Raw genomic sequence first — 20,508 nt, 5'->3', positions numbered from 1 at the left:
GCTGTCCTTGAGCTCTTTTAAAAAAGGGTACGAGTCTCCTACTTTGACCTTCACACCCTTAAAGTGAGTAAAACTTATAAATCCCACCGCTGGAAGCTAATCCTATTTGTGGGGGCATAATTGGTGAACTTCTTTCTCTTTCTTCATAGACGAATGCCAGCATAATAGATCTTGGTGGGCCGGCCCTTTAGCCCGAGTCCGCCGCACCAAGCCTTCAGTCGCGCTCGTCCGAAGTCAAACTTTCCTGCGGAGAAGGGAGCAGGCTTCAACCTGAACGCTCCGGCAAACACCAACCTTTCTTCGAGAAGCTGAGACTGACCACCTTGTTTTCTTCCCGAAAGAAACCTCTGCAGGATTCCTGTCTCAGGAAACAGGCATAGCATCGCACTGCGCGATTACAGCCCATTAGCCGCGCCTAAACTACCCGCGGACTTGATTTCCGCGCATTGGGCTCTTCCACCCGGGAACCCGGAGCCGCCGCGATCGACTCGCCCCAGCCCCGCCCCCACGGCCAAGATCCACGGATCGTCCTGGCAGATCTCAGCTCTGGCAGAAGGGCCTGAGGGGAAACCAATCCCCCCCCCCGCTTAGAACAAGCGTTGAACAACCGCCCCCCGCTTTGAAATAGCCGCCGAGCAGGGGCGCTGCGGCTGTTCACCGCAGAGAAATAGACAGCACCGCGTTCTTCCCCAGAGTGGGGTTGCATGTTAAAAGAAGTAAGTTTTGGCAGCACAAGCTAACCTCAGAAGCGGCAGCAGCGCCTCCTTCCTTCCTTCCTTCCTTCCTTCCTTCCTTCCTTCCTTCCTTCCTTCCTTCCTTCCTTCCTCTCCCTCTCCCTCTCCCTCTCCCCAACCTTATCCGGAAAGTTGGGGGAGAGAAGGAAAGAAGAGTAAGGCTGGGCGGAGGAGGAGGGGGGAAGTTTAAAAAGGGGCGGCGTTCCCTTTAAAAAGCCGCCCGCCACGCCGCGCTCCCTCGCAGCACTAGCGGCGGCTGGCTTCTTGGCTCCCGGTCTCACCCAGGCTTCCCGACTGTGATTGGCGAGCGAGCCTCCCGAGCTCCGGCGGCCGTGACATCAGCAGAAGCGGAGCAAGCAAAAGCAAAAAGGGGGAAGTTCACCAGCAGCACCTCAAGCCCGCTTCCAGTGCAGGCGGACGCGGAGCCGAAAGGGAAGCATCGCTGCGCGCCGGGGTGCCCGTTGCAGCAGCCGCACCAGCGAGCGGAGGAGGAGGAAGAAGCGGCCGCCGCCGCCGAGGCTGGGTCTCCCCGCGGGCTGCTCTTTGCAACCGGGAAGGAATGTGCGCGACCCAGAGCAGGGAAAAGTGAAGTGGAGAGTTACGGGGTAGCCGCGGCAGCCCGGAATTCAACGCCGCTACCGCCGAAGGAGGCGAAGGGCTCTTGTTCTTATTTACGGGCACCCATCCGAGTGAAAAGCGGGTGTTGGTGCTTCGTCGGCCTGGACTCGGGGCGCAGCCTGACGCCCCTCGCGACTCTCACTTTTTCCTGGAGTCCTCCTTGGTACCAGACCTTCGCCTGCCTACTCGCGAGCAGACATGTTTTCCAGCCAGACCGGGCCTTGGAGAAGGGCGCCGGCGGCGCGTTCACTTTCTCCGCACTCTCCATCAGGACAGCGCCCTTTAAGCCTGGAGTGATGCGGACGTCGGAAAAGGTCACCGGGCGAAAACAGCAAAGCGGCACCGCCGCGTCCCCCCTCTCCTGCTCCTGGTCGCGCCCGGGTTAGAGTGAGCGAGCCAGCCCTGCCGGGATGTTTTCTCCTCCGAAAAGTGAGCTGGGATTGTGGCGGACGAGGCACTAGAGCCAGGCGAGGCCCCGGAGCTCGGACAGCCTCGCGCCCGAACGCGGCTTTTTCTCGGCCGCTCCGAAGTGCCGAGGGAAGAAGACCTGGACCAGCCCCCCTCGCCGCGCGCTGCCTCGGTCTCTTCTCCCCCCACGTCCTGCGCCTCCTTTCCCCTGCGGCCGGGACGCCCGATCCCATCCCGCTGTCGGAGCAGAGCGCGGGGCCGGGGGGAGGCGGGGCCGGAGAGCCGAGGGAATCGCGGGACGCCGCTCGCTCGGCCAGGCAAGTTCGATGTGGAGGCTGGCTCGATGGACGTGCCCGAGTGCGTTGCTGCTGCTGCTGCTTAGGCGATCGGCGGCATCCTAAAAGGTAGCGGGGGGTGGCGGAGCTCGGAGGAGGGTGGGATGGCGGGAGAGGAGCGCGGCAGAAGGCAGCACCTGCCAAGGAGCTTCCGGGGGGCACTGTCCGCCTCAGCTTCTCCCCCCTTTCCAGTGACGTCGGTGGCCCTTTCTTCTCCCCTTCCGGCGCTCCCCCAAACCCTTTCTGAATAAAGAAACAATGACCAGCTGTCCTGGATTTCAGGCGACCACGGGCCCTCAGAGGTTCCTCTCACCGCTGCATTACCTTGGTCTGTGCATCTGTTTCCCCAGTTCTCGATAAGCTGCATCCAGGGTGGCCTTTTGTTCCTTAATGTGTGTGTCTGAAGCGGCCACTTAAAGCACCCCAAGGGTTGGGGGTGGTGGTGGTGGAGGATGCATGTGAGGAATACCATACAGAGCAAAGTCCCTGGGTGGGTGCTATCTAATAGTAGTCCAGCATCCTCCTGAACAACCTTCCCCAGTCTGGGTGTACCAGAAGTTGGTCTATAACTTGCATCATTTGCCAGCCATCTGGAGAGCACCACAAGTTGATAAAAGCCACTCTGAGTTATTGCAGTGTATCTTCCTGGGACACGTTTCCAGCAAATATCTGGGTTGAGGCCCCAACACCAGATGGGGTCATTTGTTTTCTTTATACATACCCCATACATGATGCTGAGTTGTCCGACTCCCCTCCCCATCCTAATTTCTTCCCTTCATCTGATGCTGGTGGAGTGCTACTGTGTCTCACTGAAACCCTCCCTTTCCCCTGACACGTGCTTCCATTTGGGACTTGGGTGTGCATGTGTGTGCTTAGTTTCTTCTGCCTTTGACATCAGGCCTTTTTCTGCACCTCTGAGTATTGCCCTGTGCTTTCCTCCTCCCTTTGCAAATCCTGTCCAATGGGTGTAATCCCTCTCTCTAGGCTGCAAATGGTTGCACCAGGATTAGTTACCCCGTTTGAGTAAATATAAAGTGTTCAAACCCTTCACTAGAGCTGAAACAATTCATCCGTCTTTAAAACTGTATCATAAAAATAATTGCGTGTAAACCCTTGCTGTTTTAAGCAAAGTAAGTAACCTGTGCACAAATGATGACATGCACAGACCCATTCAGTTTTCATTAGGCTCTTGTAGCCTTGAATGAATTTAAGCGCTGAGCAATGTTATACCAAATGCCATTACAGTCCAGGAGAGGGCGTGGAGGGTGAGGAGTCATAGGGAAGAGACGAAGTTAGGTTTCCGTGAAGACCCACTAAGTATGGTTTGCCTTTATCTCGAGAAGCAGAAAACACAGTAAAGATTAATATGCACACTTCATTATCAGAACACCAAGTCCCAATGATGCACACAGTTAGTTGCACATTTTAATGTACAGCTGATACATTATGCATACTGACTTTTAGGCTGGTTTATGCATACTTAATTTTATGCTGTCTTTGCCACTTCAGTCTATAATCTATATTTTAATCAGTAGAATCATGATTTTCACTGGTATGTGCCTATATCCAGTGCTGATTCCCTAAGTGATGGGAAGTTCTTCCTGCTAAATTTATACTACAGTTCAGAACTGCAGGCCTTTCTCCATTAATAATGCTCCTCTTTCAAGTTTACTTCATAACTAAACTGTGAGTTATCTTCCCTTTTTATTGATTTTCTCTCTAAAATCTAAGCCATGTTTTCCTTCTAGTCAAGACGGTATAGTCTTTCCTTGTTGGAACAAGCTACCAAGCTGCTCTCAAAGATACCAGTCATATGATGCTTGTTCCCAAAGCTGGCAGTCCATCATATCCCCCCACTCCCAACCCCAAAAGCAAACTCCAAACCTGTGTCCTTTGAAACAGCCAACCTGTGTGCATCTGCCTATTTCAGGAAATTCTACTACCTTAGCCCTAGTTATAGATATTTGGGGATTGTCCTTGTCCTAATCATTTCATTTCTCTTTACTCTCTGGAATGAACATCTACTCTTGAGTAATTGGGAGTCACAGTCTGGCTTTACAAATCTCATTTTGGCCAATCTGGCAATTGGTTTTCTCTTGATACGGTCTGTGCCGTGGATTAACATGGTGGGATCTTACTGCTAAGGCTATGAAAGGCACCCCAATTTGTTTGTGACCATGGTATTCTTCCCCCCAGCTTTCAGCAGAGAACTGAGTGGCGTGTTAAGGGAGCCTTGAAAGCCTGTGCCATTGAACCTCCAATTCATCATACAGTTTGGATAAGGAGTGGCCACTGGTGGGGGGGAGGGAGGTTGGAGACTTTTATTACAATTCTCACTTCATGTGGCTTGCAACATGAACATAGTTCACAGTTGAACATATTGCTAGGAGGACCTGTCCGTGGAATGTTGTCTTGGCTTGGCCCTTCTGCGTGCTCCGAAGTATAGAATTGATCATGCCCCCCCTCCTTCCATTTGAGTCTAACTCCCTCTTTGGACTTTGTGTTGTATAAATAGGTTGATGACCATGGTGGCCAGGACCTGCTCTCTACTAGTGCTGCTGCTTTATCACACACTGCTAGGGGGCTCTGCCAGCCTCATCCCTGAGGTGGGCGACCGGCGAAGATTCAGTGCTGATTTGGGCCAGGCTGCTCCGCTGCAGCTCTCGGAAGAGATCCTGCGGGAATTTGAACTGCGTCTGCTCAATATGTTTGGGCTTAAGCGGCGGCCCACCCCAACCAAGAATGCCATTATCCCTTCCTATATGTTGGAGCTCTACCATCTGCATACGAGTCAGAAGCCAACTTCCATGGACTATAGTCTAGAGAAAGCGAGCAGCAGGGCCAATACTGTCAGGAGCTTTCATCATGAAGGTAAGGAAAATAAGTTGTTTTTCAGCTCCCACTTCAATAACCTGATCCAATCAAAATTAAAATTGCTCTGACTTGAATTATTGCAACCTGCAGCTCTGGCTTTGTCAAGATATTATGGCAGCGTGGACACTTGTGACCTGTTATTCACTCACTTGCAAAGCAATACTTGCAATCTAAACAATAGCAAGCCCCTTCCTTGTAGGTATATATTTTTCCTGACTGAGTGATGACCATCCATGTGCTGTGCTGCAGTGGAGACCAATTAAATCCCTAAATTTTCAAATTTAAGCACATCTCTCACATTGAATTGGCCCATTTGAAAATGGCCCATTCAAATGTAAAACTTTCCTTTACCCATCTGTGTAAAGGAAACAAGAAATTACTAGAAAATTCAAGTAGATGAAATGTAATTGTCCTTTTTGACATCATCTCTGCTCAAACTCCTCTATGCCCTTAGTACAGATGTGCTTCAGCGGTTTGTAAAATTAACTGGTGTTCCAAAACAGGGTTGGGGTATCTGTGGCTTTCCAGATCGTGCTGAGCCACACTCCCCAGCATCCCACATTATAGGCTGTGACTGCTGGGAGTTGTAGTTTAGCAACACCTATAGGGCCACTGCTTTCTCAAACCCCACCTGAAACCAGTGCCAGACCCTTAATCGTGCGTTCATGGACATGTGGCCTAGCTTTCTGTTCTCTATATAACCTTTCAGTGGGAAACGTCAACTTGAGTTGGTGTTGGAAACTTTCAGGCATATAGACATCAATATGTCTGAAGCAGCGTAGAGAATTGTGATGACTTGGTTGTGCCCAAGTTGTGCAGCGAGAGTGGAATCTTGTTGCTGCAGGGTTACAAAACTGCCTGCTGCTAATTTGAGTATCCTAAGTGGAAATCTTGTAAAATATAATATCTGAACCATGACATGTTATACATCCCTCCCTAGCATTCACGATAATAAGCATCATTGTGACTTGTTTGACAATTAAAAAGCACTGCGACCAACTTTTAGTTAAGTTTTCAAGAATTGACATGTGGCAGATGCTTGAGTTGAGGCAAATGAGGTTTCAGGGTGATGGGCTCTGCTGTCCCTTTTAAAGACGAAGACCCTTGCTTTATTCTGCGCATGCTTATTGTGGGTGGCCAGTTTGCCTGCTGTGGTAAGATCAGAATTTTGCTCAAGGAAATGTGCGTGTATTGATTATATGAAACAACCTGGAGCAAAACTGGAAAGGAGTAGAAGGAAGGCCATATTTTTCTCCCCTATAAATAGCTAGTAATCATAGCAACAATGAAAGTTGTGTTTCATTAAACATGTAGAGAGCATACTTTTCATTCAAGTGATGTAATTGTTCTAGGCCTTTGCATGAATTTTCTTTTGAAATTATTTTACTTGACCCATAGCAGATGAAGAAGGTGGATTTCTTTTTCTTTATTTTCATGCACAGATTCTATCCAAATTAGTTTCCACTGAGAACTGTTGGAGACTAAGCAGTAAGAAAAGTCCATCGAATGTACAGTTGGCTGTAGGGTCACTTGGAAGGTTTTCTAATCCCTATCTAATCCCCGTGAGAGATCAGTTTGACAATCAATTGTATTGTCTCCGCTATGACTTTGTCTTCTGTTTAAATTTTGATTTAGTGTAGACCTAAGGTAAGCCCTTTAGAAAGCAAGCTTGATAAGTTTTAGAGCAGCTGTCCCCTGGGTTTCATAGGCAACTGGGGCTTACTGAGATTAAAAGCCACAGGCAAATATACATTTACTAAAGGCAAAACAATTGTGAGTTAACGCAATACACTGCCTGTGCAGTAGGGTAGTTCTAACTGTCTTTTAGAACTAGTCTATTTTATTAAATTAAAGGCATCTTGTCCAAAATGTTCTGCAAAGTGCGCATATTAAGGCTCTTAAAACTTGAACAAACTTGTCCACAGCACTACGGTGTAAAATATTAGATCTTCATGTTGCAAACAATTATTTTTTTTAGCTCCCTGCTCTTTGTTTTTCTATCCAAACTTTTCTATATGGTCACACATCTCATTCTTTCTGTTTGTGATTCTAGGCACAATTTGTGCAATTAGTTCAGATGCATATAAATAGCTATTTAATACCATCTCCAATTAATATATCTAATAAAAATACCTGCCTAGTAATAGCATAAGCAAAAGATTAGTTATTTCCAACCTGTAGCAGGGGTGGGGAAGGAAGTGGAACTAATTAAATTTATGGATCTTATATGAACCACAGTAGGTCAGCAAGGATCTCTGAGTATTAATAAACATCTTAACCATGATAGCAACTCCCCACCACTGTCTGAAATTAAGAAGCTATGGGGTAACAAGGAGTGTGGGAGGGCTGATCTTAAGTTCAGTTCTGGCACTCAAAGCTAATTTTTTTAATTCTAAGTGTATCTTCTTACATTTCTTAGGTTTGTGGACAATCTTGGGGTTCTACTTGAAACACAAGGTAGTTCCTGCAACCTTAAAGTTTGCCCAACCCTAACCTGCAGGTTCCTTATTCAGTTTATTTCATCCCACCCACACCTGTGCTAATGCAATACAGGTACACCTGCAGAAGCTACTTATTCACTGTTTTCTGCAGCCATTACCAAATCAAAAGACTACAAGTGCACAGCTGTTCATTTTTACATTAGTGGCCTGGATTCACTGTAAAAGTAAAGGAAAAAGCAGACTGAACAGGTTATAAAGCTAGTATGGCCGAGAAAAAAACCCACACACATAAATATGTATTCTAGATTTAATTAAATTTGTGTACAAGGGGTGTGGCTATACTGATTATGCTAACTAATAACAAGTCTTAATGCAGTGAGAGGTTAATGTTGTAATTTAACCTTGTGCTGTGTTTACGCTGCTTTGCGTATAAATATAAAACTAATTAATGGGAGAATGTATATTGCATTGTCCACTTGTGCCAAATTGCATTTTAATGCACAGTTACATATCCACATGGTTCAGGGGGAAACTGATACATATTTCAGACTACAGATTTATCCACCTTTGCCTGGGAATAAGTCCATCTAAACTCCACAGAATTTACTTCTGAGTAAGTGTATATACTTACTTAATTACTACCACTCAACTAAGCCTTATTCCTGTGAATTTCATCATTTATCCTTAATAACCTTGGGAATGAGACACTTAACTTGAAAAATGTGGTCACTGCAGATTTAAAATTCTCTAGTTTCCAGCCTTTGTGAAGACATGGCTTTTGCCCTCTTCCTACCCCCTCCTTTTTTTTAATGTATAGATGTCTTGCTAAATTGCTACGCTGTTCATCAGTGTTCCTGCTGAAGCTGTCAACTAAAAACTGTCTTGGGTTGGCTTTTAACACTCAATCACATCTAATATTTGCCTAATTCTTAAGGATTTTGTAGCCCAGCTTTGTTCCAAGAAGCTGGAGGGGTGGGAGTGGGGCTTTAGATTTGAAAAGTGGATTTGAACCTTCTAATGAGTTAATTGCCTATGCTGCCTATGTAAGATAGTAATTGTCTTCCAAAACCTTTGGGGAACCTTGGTTTAGAAATGCAGTTACCATCCAGTGATTTTTGGAAGTCCACTCATGACAAGTTTACCCTTTCTTCAAGCAACTTCTCAGGGTGGCTGATAGGAAGATGGGGTATTGAAAGAGAAATACAATAAAAGTACTTTAACAGCAACATGTAAAGCAACATTTCTAAAGAGGGCAGGCAGAATAAAGTCAGAAGGATTTGATTAGATAGGAAAACCTAGGAAAAGAAAAAGGATGTTATAAAGTAGCTTCTGATATGCTCCTGTGGAAAGACTTCCAAAGTCAGGGCCCTATTATTGGGAGACTATTTTCTGGGATACCATTCTGTTTCTGTTTCCAGCTCAGACTCTTCCAGCACTGTAGAGTCTCTATGGAAGATGTTATGCAAGCACATATGAAGAGAGGCATGTTTAGAGGAAATTTAAGTATGGGTTCCTGCTCGTCTGATGGTTGCAGTGGGCAAAAGCAGTGGTGCTCTTTTTACTCCCTTGATTTTTATAGCCCCAAAGATCTGCCTTATGTACAAACCTGGTTTAACTATGGTATGTTACCATTCAGTGTTGCAAAAGGGGATCCCCTTCCACACAGTCTTGTGTATCTGCAATGTAGGATTGCCAAGTGTCATCAACTTTCTGAGAAACTGCTGTGCTATAGCCATCACTGAGGATCTTGGAGAGTCAGTTCTGAATGATCAGCACTTTAATTTAATGAAAACCATCCTTGTTACATTCAGCAGTGGCAAAACTCTCTGCATTGTTGCATCAGTTGGGGCAGACTGAGGGTATGAGATAAAACTTCAGTGGGGTGGAGAAATGGAGCATAAGACAACACAACCTTATACAAACTGAGTTAAAAGTAAGTACCATAGAGCTTGGTGGATTTTGCCCCTAAGAAAACAGGCATAGATGACAACCCTGATTGTTAAATTCTTGGATTATAGATGGAAAGGGAGCAGTAATTACACAGTACCAAAGTTAGATTGGGGTGTGTTTTTTTTTTTTTAGTGTGTTGGTTTTTAAAAAAGGTTTCCATGGTCATTTGTAGGACATTTAGACTGGACTTAGATATACAGGAAAATAAGTTGCCTTGAGCACATGTGGCAAACTCATACCTATGACATACCTAGGATGGAATTATTTGGGATTTATAAAACTAAATCATAGGCTGTGAAGGTAACCCAGGGATTACAAACACATATGAGAGGTAAACAGCAGCTGGCTATGGCTTGTTGTTCTGGTGACCCCTCCCTAGCCACTGGGTAAGCTGTTGCTGTGACTTGGGCAGGGTGGGAATGGGAAAGCTGAAGGCAGAGAAAGTGGTGAAGACAAGAGCAAATGCAAGAAAAAATCCAGAGTCATGGATGGCCAGACTTTGAGAAAGGCCTAATGGGGAGTGTGGAAAAAGGGCTTCCCTAAGGAAGGGGAGGTCAGGGAAGTTTGTTAAATGGCAGGGTGAGGAAACAACAGGATTTCTGGGGCAGGGGGGCTTTAAGAGGTAAGACACGAAGATTCAAGGTGGGTGAAGTTCACAGATTAAAACTCAAAGGGCCGGGAACATTTTGGAATGCTTTTTTTACTTCCTTTTGGATGGCTGGCAACTTTAAAAGTGCTTACAAGAAAGTAGTCCCAGCCCATGTCCCCACCCTTGGAGAGACTTAATTCCCTGAGGCAGATCCCAAAGGTCCTATAGTAGATTCAGCTTTGGAAATATATCTTCATATTACCATTCAGAAATTAGCAAGTCTGCCTTTAATCTACCCCCACCTTCTGCCTCTCATGGTGCCTCCCGAAGCAGGTGTTTCATCCCATGATGTGGCAGGGCCAGGAGCACAGGATAATATTGCAACATGTGCCAGCATGCATGTGGCATTGATACAAAGGGATATAGCAATCGACAACCAGCGGAGTTCAAAATAAACCAACTAAAGTAAGCTTGCAAACATTTGCTTCTTGTTCCTGCTTATCTGTCCTGCAGTGTAAATGCACATTTCTATTGAAATTGCATTAGATGGCCATAACTGAAGCTGTGATTTCTTCAGGCATTGAAGGAGATGAAGTTTTTGAATGATGGCCACCTTGCCGTAGCTACAATAACGTTAATGTTTATTTAGTTATTTATTCAAACAATTCATTTGACTGCTTATCTCCTTCTCACAACTCCAGGCAGCTAACAAATCCAACCCCAAAATCCAAAGACAAAAATGTAAAGGACTGTAGGACCTGTAGGACCATCTAAACCAGTGTTTCTCAACCTTGGCGACTTTAAGAGGTGTGGACTTCAACTCCCAGAATTCCCCAGCCAGCTGGGGCTGGCTGGGGAATTCTGGGAGTTGAAGTCCACACCTCTTAAAGTCGCCAAGGTTGAGAAACACTGATATAAACAGTATATATTATGCTGAGGCCCACAAAATACAGCATATTGCATTCAACCACACGTTGGGCTCACGTAACATCTCATCCCCAGTGCCTGGGGGAAGAGCCAGGTTTTTAAGGCAATCCTAAAGGCTAACAAGATCAGGGCCATCCATATTCTGGGGATATGTTGCTCCGCAGGGCAGGTGCCCTGACTGAGAAGGCACATCACCTGGGCCCCATTAGATGACACAGCTTTACAGAAGGGAACTGGAGCATTCCACTCTGCTGGATCTGGTGGGACAAGCAGAAACAATTGAGAGAGGCAAACCTGCAAATAACTTGTGCCTTGCAAGGTTTCAAAGGTGACAACCAGCACCTTGAATTGTACCCAGAAACCTACTGAGAAACATCATGGAGCAGTGGTGTTACATGAGCATACTGCAATGCCCCCCAAACTGCCCGTGCCATTCTACTGTTGCTGATGATTCCAAATAAATGCATGTGATAGTTAAATAATTGGCACTATGCCTAGCTTAGTCATAGTTGTAACATTTATAGCTCTGTTATTAAAAATGTGTTGGACCCAGGCTTAGTTATGCTTAGAGTCAATCTGCTGAAGTCCATGATACTTTGGCTAATCTTAAATCACTTAAATCCCATTAATTTCAGTCTGTTTGAAACAAAACTAAGTGTCCACCCAGCCCAGTGTGTGTTGGTTTTGCTGTTCTATAATTCCTTCATTGGTCTGGGCACAAGACTTGTTTCCAGCCTAAACTAGAGATGTTTATGGGAATGATGATTCTGGAGTACATGAAGTAGAAATGCTAATTGTCTTTTTTGCCTTTTTGTAAAATCTCATGTTCTTGCATATTATTTCAGAATTTAAAAGAAAGAAGTCCATTGGAAGTTTATGCTCTAACCCTGGTTAGGTCAAAGGTTAGGTAAAGGTTAAATTATTGTATAGTAATTCATTTTTTTGAGATGAAATTTTAAAATAAATAAAACCCACCCTATAAAATATTTAAGAATGCTTCGTTCGGTTTCAGCCCAACTTTTGATTCCATCTTCCACATGAGGGCGGTTGGTCGGTCTGTCTGTCTATATATGGATATGTAACTTAGGTCTGTTTTTCTTTTTAATAACCTCTTTCTCTTGGCGCTCCATCTTTTTAGTTTACTTCCCCTTAAAAAGAACCAAAAGAAAATATGCTTTAATTCTTAGGCTCGCTTTGTTTCACTTATATTTGAGATTTGTATCCCAGTCTGCACAGTGAAGCTAACAAGTTGGATGACCTTAGTTCAGATTTATTTATTTTTTAATCATGAAAATATGGGTGAGAAACCAGGATTATGTAGAGAAGGTAGATAAGCCTTCTGCTCTAATTCCTTGAAATTCTGGGAGCTGCCCGCCAAAACATTTGGAAAGACCTGGGTTGGAGAACATAGAAGGATATATATTGTACAAATTGGGAATAAAATGCTTTCTTAAGACAATTGCACAGCAACTCTGAAGGCTCTTTAGCCACTGAAGCATGTATTCCTGCGTGTCCCCAAGTTCACAGTATGTAGTAAGCAAATAGTAGACAGACAACCATGTGGCTGATAGACTTGCCTGGCTTGATAAATACAGGATGCATCTGTTGTAATGAACGTTCACAACACTTTCCTTGGACCTTTGCGTGTGTTTATTGAACGGAAGGGCTAGGTCAGTGTAGGTTCCCCCCAAGTGAATGCCTAAATTCATCCAAATACTTTTCATTCAGAGCCCTCTTGAGTCAAATCACTGGGTGTGCTTTGCAGAGTTGTCTGTAATTAAGATAAAATCTTTTGGATGGTAAGGTTTGTAAATTATGAAACTTGTGGCATAATGCTTTTGGAACCGATTTGGGGAGACTGACATGAAAGCTGCAGCTGGGTGGTTTGTTTTTTTAAGAAATCTCAGAAATGCAATCCCTTTCCTTGATCCTTAGTCACTTTTTAATTACTCTCACAGGGCCCCTGCTAACCACCGTGTTAAAAAAATAATAATCTTTAATGCCCTTGAATTCCAGAGCCATGCCTCACATTTCTTCCCCCTTATTACGACCACCTGGAATTCAAAATGCACTCCGTTGGGATTGAAATGCAGGACAGCGACCAGAGCAATATAATATTATGCTTCACGCCACTGCTTGAGGAGGAGGACAAGGGCCAGATTCTGGGTGTAAATGTGTATCAGTTTATGTGAAGGTTGTTTGAAAGTTTAAGGTTGGTAACTCAGGCATTCTACTGCGGGGTCGAAATTACTGATTGTCCTTTTGCTTTTCTCCTCCTTCAATCAGAAACACTGGAAGAACTTCCCGAAAGAAGTGGGAAGACATCTCGGCGTTTCTTCTTTAACTTAACATCTATCCCTTATGGGGAGATTATCACTTCAGCTGAGCTCCAGGTTTTTCGGGAGCACATCCAAGATGCCGCTGAACACAATGGCAGCTCTCATCACCGTATTAATATTTATGAAATTCTCAAATCAGAACGAGAGGCCGCCCAGGACCCTGTCACAAGCCTCCTGGACACCCGCTTGGTGCATCACAATGCCAGCAAATGGGAACGGTTTGATGTCACACCAGCTATCATGAGGTGGATTGTGCAAGGACAACCTAATCTTGGTTTTGTGGTAGAAGTGGTACATTTGAACAATGCCAGCAATGTCTCCAAGAGACACGTCAGGATCAGCAGGTCATTGCATCAAGATGATGCTAGCTGGTCTCGGATTAGACCCTTACTGGTCACCTTTGGGCATGATGGCGTGGGCCACCCACTCCATAAGAGAGAGAAACGTCAGGCCAAACCTAAGCCACGCAAGCGCCATAAATCCAATTGTAAAAGGCATCCTTTATATGTGGATTTCAATGATGTGGGGTGGAATGACTGGATTGTGGCCCCCCCAGGTTACGGTGCCTTCTATTGCCATGGAGACTGCCCCTTCCCATTGGCAGATCATATGAACTCCACCAACCATGCCATTGTTCAGACGCTGGTCAATTCTGTGAACTCCAAAATTCCCAAAGCTTGCTGTGTGCCGACAGAACTGAGTCCCATCTCAATGCTCTACCTTGATGAGAATGAAAAGGTGGTACTAAAGAACTATCAGGACATGGTTGTGGAAGGTTGTGGGTGCCGCTGATGCAGCAGCAAAATTAAAGGGACAAATGGAACAGAAAAAGACACACACACACACACACACACAACTTGACACTTTAATATTTCCCAATGAAGACCTTATTTATGTTATGATATGGAGAATTAAACACATCTATTTTGAAAATCTATTTATGTCTACAGAAAAAAGTGAGGAAAGATATTTTAATCAGAGAATTATTCCTTTTAAAGATTTTTAAACATATTTTAGTTGTACATTTTATATGGGTTTAACCCTCCCCCTTTCCCACAGCACATGAAGTATAAAGGTCAGATTCTTATATTGTATTTATTTACTATTATAACCACTTTTTAGAAGAATAGCTCATTTGTATTTATATGTGTAATCCAAAACCAGCAGCAGAAGAAAAAATATATAGGGTTTGTACATAATTTAAAATGAATGGTAGCTGTTTTCAGTTGTGTGTATTTAAGTTGAAACGCAGAAGGGCTGTTATGGCAAAGATGCATATATCCCATTTTGCTTTTTGCAGTTCTACTGTTAAGGTCACAAGTGTAAACCCAATGAAAAGGGGCTAACCCACCCTGCTGACTCAAGATTATATTGTACAAGTCTCAGGAATGCTGCAAGGTGGGCTGTCCAGGCTGTGAGAAACGACCACGCGCTCGACAGAACCAGGCTTTGCCCAGCAAATGGAGGGAGGCCCGTTCCTGCCTTAGGCCCCAACTGGGCCGCCAGGAAACGTCTCTCTCCCTTCGCTTCTTCCCAGCACCTACCGAAAAGCAAGCTGTTGATGCTGTTCCTCCCCTTTGAAGGCGTCTGTCCATTGGAATCCATTGTCCTGGCCAAATAATAAAAGACCAGATTTCCTCCGTTTTCCAAAGCTTCTTCCTATTCACCTTTCCTAACAGTTGCGAAGAGGGGGCGCGTTCTGTTACTGAGGCAGAGCGTCCTGAGGGGGAAACCAGGCACGCCGTTCCCACCTTGGGAGGCAAAATATGTGCAATGCAGCATCTACGGGGGGCGGGGGGGGGGAGACATGAGAATACGGTGTTCCTAAACCATGGTTTCCCGAGAGAGATCGAGCTTCACTCTGTAATATCAGATCCTTCCCCATTTTCATACCTGTATGCCACGTTCCTGTAAAAAGACACTACTATACATTGGCTTGCATATTATTTATTACATTTACCGTATTTTTCTGACTATAAGATGATACTTTTTTCTAAAATCCTTACCCTAAAAACTGAAGGGCGTCTTATTCAAGGAAGTCAGCCGAGAATCGCGCGGTTGCAAAACTGCCCATACTTTGTTTCTGCAGAGAGGCGTCCTCCTATTGCTAGCCTCCAATCACGAGTGAAATAGCTTGTCTCCCAAACAGACTTCCTCCAATCACGAGCCTGATGTAACTGACGTCAGCTGATGCTGAACAAACCAATTGGAGGAAGGCTGTTTGCAGAGACAAGCTATCGGCAGTTTCACTCGTGCTTGAATGTAATCAGTTATGCAAAAGAGCATGGAAATAGAGCTGCAGAGAGACGGTTTGGACCTCCTCCCACCGAGTGTATCAGGTCAAAGTTACCTAATTACTAAATAAAAGTGTGTTCTGCACTATCTTTAAAATACTGATTTCTTAATTTTGGGTTGGAAAAGTCTTGTCGGTCTTGTACATGGGGGCGTCTTATTGTCGGAAAAATACGGTATATCCCGCTGCACTTCAGTTCAGGTCTTTCAGTGGTTCACAGATATATACGTACATTTAAAATGTCCACGGTAAAAAAAAAATTCTGCTGATACTGTATCCCAAGCCAATTTATGACCTCACGCAGCAGTTTCGTGTAGCTATTAAATGGGGGCGGGGAAGCAGAGGTGACCCTTCTGGCACCCCACAGAGAAGCAGGTGCTACTCCCAGCAGCTGGAACTGGCTTCTGAGGAGGGTGCAGGACCAGGGCACTGCAGGGCCTCCAACCCCCACAGGCAGTCCATGGTTGATGGTATCTATCAAAGGCCGCTGAGAGGTCTAAGAGGAGCAGGATGGATGTGCTCCAGTCCAGCTCGCAAGAAAGGTACTCCATTAGATCAACCATTGTCATCTCTGTCCCATGTCTGGGTCTGAACCCTGATGGGAAAGAGTCCAGATAATCTCTTTCCTGTAGGATGCTTCATGGTCCCCCACCCTTGTTTTAACAAACTTCTCTGAAGAGTTGGAGCCTGGGTGGTAGTTAACCACTACCTCTGGATCCCTGGAGGACCCTTTAAGGAGGGGGGCACCTCAGCTTCTTTCAAGGCTGCCAGCCACACCCCCTCCTGCGATGAGACACTGACTACTTCCCAGATCCAGGTAACACTCTCCTCCCTGGCCATCCACAGGAGCTCGGAAGGGCAAGGATCCAGCCTGCAGGAGGCAGAGGATGTGCTAGAAAACACCCCATCCACTTCATGAGCGGGGACAGGCCCAAAGGAGTCCAAGGTAACCTGGCAAGATGGCACTCTGGCCTCTCCCTGGGCTCTGGCCATGTAGAATCAAGACCATAGCAAATCTAAGTGACTTGGTCAGCAAAGTGTTGTGCTGCCAGGCAAGAGCTCTTGATCCTGGCTTCTTTCCAAAAGCCAATATGCCACCCTAAACAAGACTGCTGGATGACAGCCTGCTGATACGATAAGAGAGGGGAGATAAAGATGCTTTGCTGCTTTTATCACTATAGCTCAGGCCTGACTATCTGAAAGCAGATCATTGGGTATTTGCTCGCAAACATATCCTTAATGATATCTCAGTTTGGTCTTCTCCAAACTCAGTTTTAGTTGTATTTGAATCATATTGTCTATGCAGAAGGAAAGGAAACTGAGTGAAAGGCATTTTTCATCATTTCTTTACATGTTTCCTCCATTAATATCCTTCCTTACCTGTACAGAGGTTGACAGTGTACATAGTTATTCTTTTATTCTCACAACACCCTGTGAGGTAGGTAAGGCAAGACACTCAATGTTATCTAATAAGCTTTCTGACTGAGTAGGAATTTCAGTCCAGCTCTCAATTTTGTGCCAAAACCTGGCTTGACCTACATAAAAACCTGGCTTGACCAACATAAATAAAATATTCTGACAAAAATTGCAAATCAAGTTTACAAAACATTCATGATAGCCAATGAGAGAGGAAGATATAAGATCTGTATCTCTGCATTTCTGTTTTTCAGATAGCTTTATATGCAATGTTCATAATTTTTGTCACAGAAATTCAGCAGGTAATGCCCTTGAGTGGTCTGACACTTTTCAGCTAAAGTATCTCATACATTTTTGGTGGGGCAGGTTTGGGCTGTTTCCTTTCTTTGATAAGATATAGATGAAGTTGCATAACGCTGTATCTACTTCTCCACAGGAAACTGTATTTTAAGAAGAAGCTTCAAATGTTAATGCACTAGGGGCTCATTTTCTACTTCTGGAAAATCAGCCAGGCTTCACCACCAAGATGGGAAAAAGAATATCTGATTCCTCCACTGTCAGCCCAGAGCTCAAATTATTACATCTCAATTCCTTTCAGAAATATTTGTGAGAGGATATTAAAAATGACATGTAGACTTCAGTGGCAGAGATACACAACCACTTCACTACCACAATGGCCAATTTGTACACAAAATGTGCATTTTATCATATGTAGTCACACCTATCCATTTCTGCCCTGGATTGCCAGTATTAAGAAGCAAAAACTGCTGAATTCCAATTGAGTTCAGTTTTCCAAAGAGACCAATGTGCCATTTTCCCCATCTATTTCTTGAAACGTGGAGTTTCTTCCAAAGGCAATGCTGTGAAATCATTCATAGTGTTTAGCCCATTCTGGACCAAGCAAAATTCTATGGATGCAACAACTAAACCTTCTGGTGAAGTAGAGCTTGACGTTGGGAACAGTAGAAGAAAATAATAGATGGAAATGCAGAAGTTTGGATGTCAGGTTGTTTGGTGTTCAGTTGATGAGATGCTTATTTTTGAACATCAGTCCTATGAAACTGCATGGTGAAATTTGATTCTATTTCAGGGCCTTTACATAGGTACCATCATTCAAATGGACATTAAATGCATTGCTAATTTCCTATTTCCCATTCCACACATATGCACCAGTTTGAATCCCTGCCTCTGAAACTCTGCCCCAAACACTCAAGAATGTCCTGATTCTATGATATCTGTGTGCAGGCACTGAATTAATAGCTTTCCTTTTTATTGTGTTTACTACATTTTTGCCTATCCTCAGCCTGTTCTTATCAATCGTGTTCTTTTATATGAGTAAAAGGCCATTAGAAGGGTTTAAAACACAAACATACACACACCCAAAATCAGTCTCTTCATTTGCAGCTACTGCTGTATGTACATAAATCAGACTATCTTTTAAAATGTAGGAGAGATAGAACAATATCCCAGAGCAATTCCTTCCACTGCTTATCAGTTCTTGAGATCCCTGATAAGTGAGGCTATTTCACCTGAAGAATAGGTGCCAGCTGTGACTTCTTCTCATATTCCCATTGGTCTGCGACATGTAGCTTTAAAATCAGTCTAATTTGCTGCCATATTGTAAGGGGTGGAAGTGGGCATCACCCAAGTCCATGGCAACTTCAGCTGGGTAAAAGGCAGTTGGTGGAAGTATCAAGGCATGAGGAGGAGACATAAAAAAGCAGGCTCTGTTGCCATTTTTAATGCAGCAGTGAGCTGGTAACCATTTACAAACCAAGTCTTTCCTGCTTGCACTTGTGAAACAAGTTTATAGCATTCCTTTTGCCATCCAGTTCTGCTAGCACATTTCTCTATAGGCTTTTGCTCTTGAGAAGTGATTGTAAGCTCCGGATACAAGAGTTGCTCCTTTAGAACCTTCTTTGAAAAGGCAGCTAATCTGGGTTACACGTTCTCAATATGAATCAGAAGAGATTAATTGCTGATCTGGTGTTCATTTTAAAGTGTTAATTGCTAAGAAACTGCTAGTAAGTATTTGCAACATTTGGCATTCATCTTTCAGTTACTTTCTTTTAGGCTGATGTTAAACTTTGCTTCCAAATACCCATTATGAAAACTCTGCACACAGTTACTCCAGAGTTTCAGGAACACTTCCTAGCAATGTCGGTCTGGCTTAATAGTTTGTTTTCATTGCTTATGAGCATAAACCTTTCTGATCCTACACATACTTTTCATTACTTTTCTGATTCTGCCAACAAAGTAGCTTTATTTCAGCTATGTGCAAACACTCCAGATATTCACAGGACAGAATGCTTTTCAACTCACATTCTTCTCTTCCTTTTTGTACCATTTTCTATTTCTGAAGTGGTTGCATGGCAGCGGAGCACAGTATTGTAATATATTATAGAAACATGTAAATGAGGGGAGAAAAAAGTCAAAGATGCAGTTGCTTAGCTAAAATGAATTACTTTCTATGCTTCTGAACTAGTTTGCAAGTGGATTATTGAAACCACATTATGTCCAGTTTTACTCCAAGGTAAGAGAGCAAAACAGCCATTCTATTTTTCAGAAAATAATTGCAATACAGCAAATATTGCTACTGACAATAACAGCAAAAGTCTTAACACTGATATGGTATGTATTATACCTGCATATCTATCCATCACCCAAAGAAGTAGAAGGCAAGAAAAGGGCACATAATTGCATAAAAGGTGCATGTGCTGATATTTGTGGATAGTGGAAGATTAGGAAATAATTGCTGTCATTTAGAACAATAATCCTCATTTGGCTGAGAGCTGTGGTTATGAAATCTACATGCCTTTTCATTCTATAACTTCCACGCTCCTGCCCTCCTTGTTATGATTCCGGACTTGAAATTTCTATAGATCTTCAAAGAGAGGATGCCTTCAAATGGAGAAGTGTCTATTCAATAAAAATGTCCTCTACTATGGGACCCATGACCGCCCTATTCTCCTTTTGGAGTCTGAATCTTGTACAAGATAATTTCCATCATTCGTAAAATCTTTCAAATAGAAAGCAGATTGTCCTCTCAATTCTGACTCTTTCAGTGCTGCTTCTTTGGCCAGACGTTTCAGGTCAGGCTAAGACCTAGCCATCTGACTGTTAGTTTGTTGGGATGACAAAAGCTAACTTGATCACATGTTTTCAACTGAGCAGGATTAAGTAGAATGGGCCCACCTTTAATGAATTCCCTCAAAAGAACACTACTGTATTCTGATAACTGGGATCTCCAAGACTGTTCCAAGACATGGACCCCTGGAGTACCAGGGTATACCCTTCACTGGTGATGGATACAATAATGCTATTTTGCTTTTCCTAATTTGGTAATTGCAAACTAGGATACATTTGGGGGAGTAACAACAGACAGCAGGGAATTCTGCCCAAAACATTTTCTGGGATAACATGTTTAATGGCAAGAGTCCAATTCAGCAAGTTCAGTTTCCCCCAATAACTGTGATATGGAAGATTTACAATTTAATGAAGCATTTACTTCTATTAGAGATTATATTAAAAAGGATCTTCTGGGAGAGCATCGAAAGGTCCTGTTGCTATCTGAAGCGAACCTG

At 44.0% G+C, this 20,508-nt stretch overlaps 1 protein-coding gene across 2 annotated transcripts; it reads left to right on the top strand.

Annotated features, from left to right (window-relative positions):
• The first annotated feature begins 1,002 nt into the window (after positions 1-1,002).
• On the top strand, positions 1,003-15,566 carry BMP2 (bone morphogenetic protein 2). 2 transcript variants are annotated; one of them, XM_088134762.1, is made up of 3 exons: positions 1,003-2,077; positions 4,611-4,966; positions 13,163-15,566. In XM_088134762.1, the coding sequence occupies exons 2-3, from the start codon at positions 4,615-4,617 to the stop codon at positions 14,005-14,007; spliced, it is 1,197 nt and encodes a 398-aa protein (XP_087990888.1). In that variant the 5' UTR covers positions 1,003-2,077; positions 4,611-4,614; the 3' UTR covers positions 14,008-15,566. The 2 variants fall into 2 exon arrangements, with proteins under 2 accessions (XP_087990888.1, XP_007427091.1); XM_007427029.4 differs by having other exon boundaries at positions 1,003-2,164; positions 13,163-15,565.
• Positions 15,567-20,508: the final 4,942 nt, after the last annotated feature.

This window comes from Python bivittatus, unplaced genomic scaffold, assembly GCF_059951505.1.
Source record: "Python bivittatus isolate LINGU-HERP-01145 unplaced genomic scaffold, Pbiv_v1 ctg000020_np1212, whole genome shotgun sequence".
Taxonomy (NCBI): domain Eukaryota; kingdom Metazoa; phylum Chordata; class Lepidosauria; order Squamata; family Pythonidae; genus Python; species Python bivittatus.
This window is presented reverse-complemented; position numbering and strand designations above follow the sequence as displayed.

Bases quoted from the DNA above. Each gene is read 5' to 3' on its own strand.
- BMP2 (XM_088134762.1), top strand. From the start codon at position 4,615: ATGACCATGGTGGCCAGGACCTGCTCTCTACTAGTGCTGCTGCTTTAT. The intron at 4,967-13,162 runs GTAAGGAAAATA...TCCTTCAATCAG, and splicing joins CAGGAGCTTTCATCATGAAG to AAACACTGGAAGAACTTCCC.